The 11,593-nt window shown below is 44.6% G+C and overlaps 1 protein-coding gene across 43 annotated transcripts in view; it reads left to right on the top strand.

The window, feature by feature from the left end:
- The first annotated feature begins 10,465 nt into the window (after positions 1-10,465).
- Positions 10,466-11,593, top strand: part of UBE2U (ubiquitin conjugating enzyme E2 U) — a 50,226-nt gene continuing 49,098 nt past the window's right edge. For 8 of the 43 annotated variants that reach the window (XR_005359668.1, XR_005359666.1, XR_005359662.1 and 5 more), the window contains exon 1: positions 10,484-10,969. Coding sequence is in view for 26 of the 43 variants with exons in the window: in XM_038537262.1 (XP_038393190.1) it covers positions 10,904-10,969 (66 nt within the window). In the remaining 17 variants the exon portion in view is untranslated. Of the gene's footprint in view, positions 10,970-11,593 lie in introns of all 43 variants that reach the window. The other 35 variants (XR_005359664.1, XM_038537263.1, XM_038537243.1 and 32 more) reach the window with 20 other exon arrangements.

The following is an 11,593-nucleotide window of genomic DNA, read 5'->3' as shown; positions in this document are numbered from 1 at the left end:
GCGACCAGGTTGGTACATATTCTTATCCAGGAATGGTTGTTAGGAGAAAGGTCTTTCTTTAAAAATTAGATAGGACATTCTTTCCACTGTGAAAAAGGCCAGTATCCCAGCACGCTGAATACAGATAATGCAGGGGATATTCAATTGGAAGAAAAGTGGTTCTAAATATCAGTCTTTGTGTACCTGTGCTCTTGACCGAAATTCGAATCCCGCCCAAAACAACAGAACGGACAGTACACAGTATGGATCAGTGTGGAAGCTCTCCCTGACCCTAGAGGCACCTGGATTCTGAGCAGAGGCAGAGAGATGTCAGGCTCCCTCCCACAGCAGGTGCTGCTCCATGACCACTGCAGGCCTGGGGCATCGAAATGGTATCAGTTATCACTGGGGCTCAGTCTAATACAATTTCTAATACAAAAGAAAGGATCTTTTGAGTCTACACACATTAAAATCACTCCAAAGAGACTGAAAATCCTAAGACTAAAAGTAATATTTGGGCAAAATGACCGTTTAGGACTTCTTTGTATTGCTAAAGTTCACTCTGGAAACAGAATCCATCCGCTGGGCTGCAGTAATACCTCCCACATCTCAGTGCTTGCCTTACCTTTACTTGTCATTCATCGCAGCTCCCAGAGGGAGGTCTGGTGCTGCAGCCCGGCTCCTAGGGCTCAGAAGGACTGGCTGTTCTCATGGCATAGAAAACAAAGAGAAAGAAGCAGAACTGAAACGTGGGCACTTGAAAACCTCCTGCTTGGCCATGCTCCTCGTCTCACTTTCTCTTGGCCAACACAAATTCTGAGGGTGAACCCGACTGTAGGACATGCATGTATCTCCACCTGGTAAGAAGCCCTGCAGCCACAGCCTGAAAATGATGTAGGGATGTAGGTTCTCCATGCAGCAAAGCAAAGAATTGGGAATAGGAACACAACCCCCACCCAGCAGAAGCCCTGAATGGAAGGAGTTGGGACCAGTGAACCCACAGCACCAGTGCCCTTCTTTCCTCTTGCGTTCATGCCAGACCTCACTGACTGATACTTTTCCAGTTGACTCAGAGTTATCCCTAAAATGTTCAACAGACTGCCCTGGGTAACCTAATAATTAGTCAGAAATAACACCAGGGATGAAACTTATTAGCCACCCCTGCATTAGAGCAATTGTCAAACCAGTTTATTTAGATTGGGAAGATTCTGAAAATTATAACCTTAGGACTATCCAAGAATGTACCGGAAAAGCTACCTTAAAATCTCCTATAAATTCCTCAGCGCGTAAAACACTGTATGTCTAGCCCTCTTTCCTGGGACCTGGATGAAGAGCCTGGGAGAGTACTGCTGACTTTTTAACTGTTCCTGCACAGGAGCGGGATAACCTTGAGTAAGTAAGGCAATCTCTATATCCTTATCCATAAAATGGTGTAAATGTAGCATAGAGGCTAGGAGTAAAGATTTTGACGTCATGCTGCCTGGGCTTAAAATTCCCTTTCACCTCTTGGTAACCACACATTTAGACAAGTTTCTGAACTCCCTTTTTATCCATCTGAAAAAGTAACTACTTCATAGGATTGAAGCTAATTAACCTAATTTATGTACACTGCAGTAAAGTATACCTGACCCAAAATTATAAAAAAAAAAAAAGTCTAGATAATTTTCTGATTTTTCTAGAGTATCTATCTGTCAGAGTTGATACAAACATTTAATGAGAATATGTATCAGTATGTTAAGAGTTATCTGGCACATAGTAGGTGCTCAAAAAGTGGTGACATTGCTATTATTAGATGTGTTTTAAACGACTTTTACAAAGGGATACATTATTTTCTTTTTTTAAAGGTTTTATTTATTTATTCATGAGAGACAGACAGAGAGAGAGAGAGAGAGAGGCAGAGACACAGGCAGAGGGAGAAGCAGACTCCGTGCAGGGAGCCCGATGTGGGACTCGATCTCGGGTGTCCAGGATCACGCCCTGGGCTGAAGGCGGTGTTAAACCACTGAACCGACCTCTCCCCCCGCCCCAGGCTGCCCCAGGGATACGTTATTTTCTAATGTGGTAAAATATCTAGAGCACAAAGTGTTCTACCTATTATTCACGCACATGTCATAACGTAGACCGCCCAGTACCAGTGCCAATGGGCGGGAGGCTTAGTCTTTCAATAACTTCCATCATTTCCCTTCAAACCAGCCCTAATAAACATACACTAAATAAAAGCAGCTTCAGGACATATCTCTAGACCATCACTCTACCATATGTCATCCTTTATACCCCCAAGCCAATTGCCACCTCAAAGCTTCTCCCATGTTGGAATTCTAAAGTCATCCCTGGGGCAACTGAGAGCACCATGAAAAGGTATTTTAAACCAATATATGTGAAGGAAGCCTAGAATAATTACATCGTTTAAGTGGTTCCCTCCCCTCCCCCCATACACACATTTAGTAAAGTTGTACTTAGATAATATGAATGTGGTATCTCTCAACAATTGGTGTTCCTATGTGGGGAGTGAAATAAAGTGAGACCTGATCTTCCTAAAACATTTGAGTGCATGTAAAGTGCCCAGGCTGGTATTGAATTCCTTCATCATAGACCCAAATCCACTCCATTTTTTTTTAAAGATTTTATTTATTTATTCATAGACAGAAAGAGAGAGAGGCGAGGGAGAAGTAGGCTCCACGCAGGGAGCCCAACATGGGACTCAATACTGGGTCTCCAGGATCACACCCGGGGCTGCAGGCGGAGCCAAACCGCTGCACCACCAGGGCTGCCCCCCAAATCCACTCCTAATGGGATTCTGGGCACTACTTTTTAGTGCCCAGTACTCTTTTTAGAACTTGGATTATAGGATTTGGACACCAGCCTGACAGAGAAAACAAATTTGGTTCCTTTAAACACCAAGCTCCGAAGCAAGTAGGCAGCTGTTACCAGGTTGTCTACAGTATTCCCGCCTGGAAGATGTCCTTGATGCCCAAGGTAGGGTGACCAACTGTGACAGTTTTCCAGGGCTTAGTGTACTGTTAGCACTGAAAGCCCTTTTGCCCAAGAGAGCCCCCCGTGCCTAGGCAAACCTGGACTCTCCTACCTCATCCTACCTAAAGGGAAGAATGTGAAACAGAAGCCAGCATGTATTGGCTCTGAGTTCCTCTCTGTTGAGAAATTCAGATATGAATAGTGATCAAGTCTCCCCCACACCTCAGGAGCCTTAGAGGGAGAGACTGAATTATTCTGTAATTAACACAATTCTGAAACTGGGGGCGAGCCCTCTGCTGCAGCTTTACAAAGGGGAATAGAGCATTTCTTTAAGCCTCGGGTTTTATAAGCTAAAATAAAATTTTTAAATGAGAAATTTCAGGAATTCAAGTTGCTGAACTATGCTGCCCACCTCTTTCTTCCTGTTTGATCTTTGGAGATTAGCATTCGGTATTTTTCATGACATTTATATTGAGGAAGGAATATAAGATTATTAAAAGCAGAGAAACTCAATATTGGGAACGCACATCAAAAGGTCTTCAAGACAAAGAAGGGATCATATGATTTGAAACCAGAGTTACTAGAAGCATGTGTGCTGCACTTCATTTTCTAGTTAACAGCGTAACATACGTCAAAATATGATTTAAAACACTTCTCACAGCTGAGCTGACATTTGGCGATCCTCAGCCTTTTTTTGTTCTTGAGGATGGGGGTTCAAATCCAAACGAGGTTAACACTTTGTACTGGTACATATTCCTGGTGGATGAGGAAAACAGTTTTTTAGTTTAAGTAAAATGAAAACATCTGTCCAAGTCCTGAGGGAAAGAATTGTTTTTAAAAAGAGGGGGAGGGGATGCTTGGCTGTTAAAGCCAGAGATGGCCTCAGTCACTTTGCAAATGTTAAATAATTATACTGCTGGTTGCTTGGCTCACCTAGGATGATGAAAGTTTGTATCTGAGCCTTAGTTCAGTCTTCGTTTTTCAGATATCACACCCATTTTTATCCTCTAACCCTGTCTAAAGCCATGTGTTAATGTGTACCAACTGGTGGCAGGTTCTTTTCATACTGTTTCAGGGTAAACCCAGCTCAGTATGTGACTGACCTTTTGCCAAGTAACTTGTCTTGGTCAGTAGCTGTACACTCTGGGTAAGTTGTATTTGTTAGCCACTAGCACACAACCAAATACCACAACGTTAAGGTTTTATTTATTTATTTTTTTAAAGATTTTATTTATTTATTCATGAGACACAGAGAGAGAGAGAGAGAGAGAGAGAGAGGCAGAGACACAGGCAGAGGGAGAAGCAGGCTCCATGCAGGGAGCCGGACATGGGACTTGATCCCGGGTCTCCAGGATTACGCCCTGGGCCAAAGGCTGCACTAAACCGCTGAGCCATCTGGGCATCCCCCTCTCACACTTTGAATTACTAACTCTGGAAGAGCACAATCCTTTTTTAAAATTATTATTTTATTTGTGTGTGTGAGAGAGAGAGAGCACACATGTGCACAAGCAGGGGGGAGGGGCAGAGGGAAAAGCAGACTCCCCGCTGAACAGGGAGCTTGACACAGGAGCTCAATCCCAAGACCCTGAGATCATGACCTGAGCCCAAAGCAGATGCTTAACTAACTGAGCCACTCAGGGGCCCAAGCCCAGTCCTTCTTAAGGGCTCACCTGATTAGGCCAGGCTCACCAGGGATAACCTCCCTTTCTTAAAGTCGACTATGCCATCTAACTTAATCGTAAGAGTAAAATGCATCATATTCACAGTCCTGGGGATTATGCAGGGAGTGGAGATCTTGAAAGTCATCTTAGAATTCTGCCTACCCTAAGAAATACAATGCAACATTTCTCTTTTCAATCCTCTAGGCCTACTTTTAGGCGGAAAGACTGAGAGAGAAAGCCCAAAAAAGCATATGGTAGAACTTAGTAAAATATACTCTCCACTTGAGGGTACAAAAGTAATAAAAATTAATGTAAAAATGATTATTTTGTAGTTGGTTTTCTTTGAGCAGCAGACAGGGTACTGCATATTTTTCTACAAGTTACAGAAGTCAGACTGAGGTGTTGATGAATTTATAATCTAAAAGAGAAGACAGAAATCACATTCAATGAATAGATTCCCACTGGGGCTTTATCACATGCCAGGCACTGTATTATTGCAGAGCAGTGGCCTGGCTTTCTTGGGTTTACATTTTAGCAGAGGAAAACTCAGAAAGCAAACAAGTAGAAATACAGCTGGAAATGGATACACCAAAATAGCAAAAACAAAAATAACAGATACACGCACACACAAACTATTGAGAGTAGCAGTTTTTTTTTTAAAGAAGGCCAGAGAGCTCACTTGATAGAACATGAGACTTTTGATTTTTTTTTTAAGGTTTTATTTATTTATTCATGAGAGACACAGAGAGAGAGAGGCAGAGGGAGAAGCAGGGTCCATGCAGGGAGCCTGATGTGGGACTCAGTCCCGGGTCTCCAGGATCAGGCCCTGGGTCGAAGGCAGGTGCCAAACCATTGAGCCACCCGGGCTGCCTGACCACGAGACATTTGTGAGGCTGGCTAGCCAAGTGGTTAAAAGCATGGAATCTGGAGTTGGAGACTGGTGGGGCCGCCTCCTGGCTCTGCTGCATTCCAGCTATGTGACTGTGCACTTACCTCTTCTGCAAAAATTGGAATCATACTAGTACTTACCTCATAGAGCTGTTTCTGAGGATGAAATGAATTCCCCAAGAGCACTTAGAACCTTGTGCCTGGCACATGGTAAGCATGGGTGTTGCCTATCAATCTGTGCCAGCTGGTGACTGGGGGCTTGGCAGCGATTGCTGCTTTCAGCTTCCTGGTCATTCTGAGAAGTAGGTATCATTACTGGCTGCACCCTCCACTACAAGTGAGAATGTGCTGGTACAGGGAGCCTAAGTAACTTCTTCAAGGCCATGCTGGCTATTATTAAAACATAGGTATCTTGGGAGACAATCCAGGTCTGTCCTGAGAGCACACATTATTTACCCAGACTAACTACTAAACTAAGACAATGGAAGGACTACAGATGGGATTTATTCTCCTGTTTTCCCAATTGTGTTGCTTTATCTAAAACACCCACAATCAACAAATCTGATGAACAAGGCAGAGAAGGACATGGCTTAGGAATAATAAGTGGCGAGGACACAACTTCAATGCTGTCATGTACATGGAAATATTATTAAAGTATGTACTATAATTGGAAGGTGAGTCCATGTGGAGAAAATATTTTCAGATAGGCTTCTACTTAGAAGTTTGCAATTTTAAGTAACTCAGATGTCGGAATAGCAGATGCTACTGGTCTCCAGCTCTGTTGCTATTCATGCAAGAAGCACACCTAGCCAGTTGCTACCCACATGCTCAATGCGTGCACACACATCTCACTCCCACCATTCACTGAGGCCCCAGTTCCACTTATCAGCACAGGAGCCTGTGACCAAAGCCCATCTCCCATCTTCGCAGGAGCTAAGCTAATTGTAAAAACACGGGGTGTTGGCCAGCCATCGAGTACAACTGTGATCCCATTTATTTAGTACCTCCAAATACAACAAAGCCAAGCCCCCAGAGGCAGATTGGCAGGAAGCTGTCTTTCCCAGCAATTTCATTCCCAAACCTGTTCCAGGAGCTCTAACCTGTTTGTCCCTCGAGACCCAGTGGTTGCAGACCTTTCTAAGTGTCTGCACCTTCTTTTCGGTGCCCTGGGGTTGAACTTACAATCTCCACCCTGCCTGCACCTCTCCAGCCCCTCTGCTTGGTGGGCTCCTACTGACAGTGATTCTTCTGCTCCGTGACTACTTTGTCACTAGCCTCCCAACTTGAACATGCTATGTGCCCATTGGGCCGAACAAACTCCTCTAAATCACCCACCACCCCACATCTCTGCAAACCCCTTCCTCGGCTTATGTCTCGTTCTGTCATGGAAGGGTCACTCTCCTGGCCCCCCAATTTTTTATCTGCTCAGTTTAATTCAATCAGCATAGAGTGATGTCCCTCTGAGTCAGGTGCTTGGTGCTGGGAATGCAGTGATGAATAAACGGGTCTCCATGCCCTTAGGAATTTACATTCTAGTGAGGAAGAAAACCACACAAAGAGATCATTTCACAATAATGCAGTAATGACCCACAAAGATGCGCCCGGGGTTAAATGAGAACACAACCCACTGTGATGCTGCAGGAAGATTCTGAGAAGGAATTTATGTCTTTTTACATGTGGAAGAGCTGGTTAGCCAGATAAAGAAGAAGAGGAAGAAAATCCAGGTAGAGAGCTTAGGCAAGATGGTAGCTACAGGGAAAAGACAAGCAGTTCAGTGATGCTGCTGCTTCAAATGTGAAGCAGAGTGGGCATCACTAAAGGAAGGATTGATAGGAATAATATCACAAGAGGTTTTGCAGAGACATGTTAAGAAGCTTGGATTTAACCCTGTAGTGCATGGTTTCTTAAGCTTTTTACATCACTAGTATTTTTTTTTTAATTTTCTTGTTTTTTTTCTTTAAGATTTTATTTATTTACTCATGAGACACACACACACACACACACATACACACACAGAGGCAGTGACACAGGCAGAGGGAAAAGCAGGCTCCATGCAGAAAGCCTGACGTGGGACTCGATCCCGGGTCCCCAGGATCAGGCCCTGGGCTGAAGGCGGCACTAAACCACTGAGCCACCTGGGCTGACCCTTACATCACTAGTATTAAAATTAATGCATTCCATGACCCCATTCTACCAAAAGAAAAGGCAATGTGCACACACGTACCCATAATAGATATACAGACACATACAAGGTTGCCCACAATATAACCCCCGACCCACACCCCCAGAGGTCAATCCACATTTAAAACCCTGTAGATGGAGGTAAGGTAAGCTGGGGTGGTGAGGGGGATCTCTTGCACTATTTTCAGCAGAGAATTACATAATGACATGTTAGTTTCTATACGTTACTATAAGGTATCATCACACACAAGTCTGGAGGCAGAGTATAGTATGAAGATGTTCTGTGTTCTAGCAAGAAATAACAAGGCTGTGAGTTTGGGCACCGGGGATAAGGCTTGAGAAGAAGCTAGAAAAGCAGCAGGTCTTGAGGGTGAGTTATGAGGAAGAGGAGTCAGGGGGGCCTTCAGATTTCCAGCTTGAGAAACTGCATGAACAAAATGAAACAGAAGGCTAGTGGAAAGGAGGAAAGATAATGAGTTCATTTTGGACATTTTGAATTTGAATGGTCTTTGAAACAGCTGGTTGAGAACCAGGCGATTGAGTATACTGGGCTGAAGTCCCAAGGAGAGGTCCAGGAGGGGTCAAATGAGAATCCACTAACTTGATTTTCATTGCATTAAATTCATTTCATTGCTAGAAATACCAATTTCTTAAACTTCAGAACAAATAATGTTTTAATCTACCTTTTTTTTAAAAAAAGATTTTATTTATTTATTCATGAGACACAGAGAGAGAGAGAGAGAGAGAGGCAGAGACAAAGGCAGAGGGAGAAGCAGGCTCCATGCAGGGATCCTGACGTGGGACTCGATCCCAGGTCTCCAGGATCACATCCCAGGCCGAAGGCGGCACTAAACTTCAAAGCCACCAGGGCTACCCTTTAATTTACCTTTTTATTTTACCTTAACATAATTTCCCCTAGAACAAAATTTAAAAAAAACTTCTTCTTCTTCTTTTCTTCTTCTTCTTCTTCTTCTTCTTCTTCTTCTTCTTCTTCTTCTTCTTCTTCTTCTTTTTTTTTTTTTTGAGAGAGGATCAGAGGAGGGAGAGGGATGGGAGAAGAGAGAGGACCTCAAGCAGACTCTCACCCCTGAGATCAGGACCTGAGCTGAAATCGAGAGCCCATGCTCAACTGATTGAGCCACCCAGGGGCTCCTAGAACAGAATTCTAAAGACATAACAAAGGATCCTACATTTACTATCACAGTATTCCCCTACTGGAGTTGAAGGAGTCACAGGACCACCATGATAGCATCAAAAAATCTAGCTAAAACTCCCAAATTTGGTACATTCTCTCCTCACTGAAGTGCTGTGTCTTCACTTTCAACCTTACATTCACAGTCCTGCATAAATCCAAGTTAAAATCCGATGGATTTAAAAGGCAGCCCCCCAAAAATCAATCTTAGATCCTAGTTGATGTTTTAAATGGAAAAGTTCCTTTATATTCAGTTTTACGAAATATAGAATAAAATCATTTTATCATGCCAAAATGTTAGTAAGATTAATATATTGTTGGGAATTTGTAAGCTATCATACCTGGACATGATGAAATTGAACAGGGAGTCTTCTAAAAAAAAAAAATGAACAGGGAGTCTTCTAAAAGATCTCCCCCCTCCCCAATCCATTCCCCACAAAGCAGCCAAAGTCATGTTGTAAATGTAAATCAGAGCATGATGCTCTCAGACTTAAAACCATCCAATGGGTTCCTGTGGCTATTCAAATAAAACCCAAACCTCCCATCCTATAAGGCCCCACCCTAATTACATCTCACTCATACCCTTACTCAAGTCTTTCCTAGTTCCTTTTTTAAGCCTAGTTTTTCCTGACTTGAACTATTGTATTTTCATCTTCCTGGAAGTATCTGCCCTCAATTTCATAAAGCTGACTCCTTTTCAGACAGAGGCCTTCCCTGACCATCTTGTACAACCCTTGACTACTTGCTACACTCTCATTACTTTTTTTTTTAAGACTTATTTATGTATTCAAGAGAGACAGAGAGAGAGAGGCAGAGACACAGGCAGAGGGAGAAGCAGGCTCCATGCAGGGAGCCCGACGCGGGACTCGATCCCGGGACTCCAGGACCACGCTCTGGGCCCAAGACCGCGCTAAACCGCTGAACCACCTGGACTGTCCGCAATGTGATAAATGTTAATGAGGAGATAAATACAGGGTCCTCTAGGATCACAAAAGAGAGGAATCTAGTCTTGTTTTAGGGGCTCCCATAAGGAATCGTGGGCAAATTTAAATCCGAAAGATGAGAAAAGGAAAAATGGAGGGAGAGAGGGTGGAAGGGTTGTGGTAAACGTCTAGATAGGAGGAACAGCAGGAGTGAAACCCTGTGGCAAAGGATGGGAGCCTGAGACATTTTAAGTACGTCCCTGTTCCTGGAACATCCCCCCCAAGGTACGATGACATAACAATGTACGCGAACGTATTACGAATACGTTGCTATGTAAGTTACGATTAATAAACTCAGACTTGTGCCTAGTGATCACTCGTGACCTGATAGTTTCTAATGTTCAAAGAAAAAGGAAAACATTTCAGAGGACTTCGAGTGAAGGCTTCTGAAAGATCCCAGGGCTTTATCCCCACCGTCTTACACTAGCTGGGTACACTCCACGTTGTTGGACTGAGTTGGCGTGGTGAGGGGGCGGGCGGGTGTTGCCTTGACAACGGATCTCACAGCCTGTCAAAGTGAAACGGTTAGACGATTGGCTGCGAGGGTTTCCAGAGGCCCGCCCCCCGTCGCTGATTGGATGCGGGGCGGCCAAGTGCCACAACTTTCCCTCAGGGTCTTGTCGCTTAGCAACCAATTTGCGACCTCCCGGGAAGCGGGCGCCCGGCGACACCTGTGAGGCGTAGCCTAACCGCGCTCCCTAACTTCAACCGTGCGGCCCTGCGCTCCGCCGGGCGTCCCCGCGTCACGCACGCACCTCACGGGTTGGCCCAGGTGCTCCCCCGCGTCTGCCTTGAGGCTGGGCTGTGGGCTGGCGCCGCGTGACACGCCGCCGTTGGGGAAGTTTGGTGGAGTCAGAGGAGAAAAGGAAAGTAAGTCACTGTTGTAAGTCCAGCTTAGAGCCGCTTCCCTCGGGAGGACAGAGCCTTCTGGGGCTCTAGGAAACAAGTCATTGTGAGCTGGCCAGGTGTGCCGAGCGACCCAAAGTCTCAGGCATCTGTCTCCGAGTGAAGCCTAGGAGTGTGGGGACGGGTGCCAGAGCCTTATCATGCACTGCAGAGCTTACTTCTTGCTGGAGAGAGACTTCCAAGAGTTGAAGGAGAACGATTTTAAGGTGAGTGTGGGAACCTGGAGAGGTGTGTTTTGTTGGGAGTACGAGGTTTTTTGTTTTTTGTTTTAAGATTTTATTTATTTGTTCATGAGCGACACAGAGGCAGAGACACAGGCAGAGGGAGAAGCAGGCTCCATGCAGGGAGCCCGACGCAGGACTCGATCCCAGACCCCAGGGTGACCACCTGAGGCAAAGGCAGAGCAGCTCAACCTCTGAGCCACCCAGGTGCCTCTGGGGTACAGGTTTTTAAAAGCATTTTGATCCGTGTTTATTCTGTAAGGCATAATTTAGTTAGACCTAATTTGCCACGGCAGTATTATTAATGAATCGATTGCACTTTTTATAATAATAATAATTATTATTATTATTTTAAAGATTTTACTTATTTACTCATGAGAGACACACACAGAGAGAGAGGCAGGGACACAGGCAGAGGGAGAAGCGGGCTCCATGCAGGGAGCCCGATGTGGGACTCGATCCCAGGACTCCAGGATCACGCCCTGGGCTGAAGGCGGCGCTAAACCGCTGGGCCACCGGGGCTGCCCAGAATCTACTTTTTAATAAGAATTATTACTTCATAATCATAATAGTTAAAAATATGGAGCACATTGTGGTAATTTGTGTGTA

This window comes from Canis lupus, chromosome 5, assembly GCF_011100685.1.
Source record: "Canis lupus familiaris isolate Mischka breed German Shepherd chromosome 5, alternate assembly UU_Cfam_GSD_1.0, whole genome shotgun sequence".
NCBI classification, from domain to species: Eukaryota; Metazoa; Chordata; class Mammalia; order Carnivora; family Canidae; genus Canis; species Canis lupus.
The sequence above is the reverse complement of the archived record's forward strand: the minus strand, read 5'-3'. Positions and strand labels throughout refer to the sequence as shown.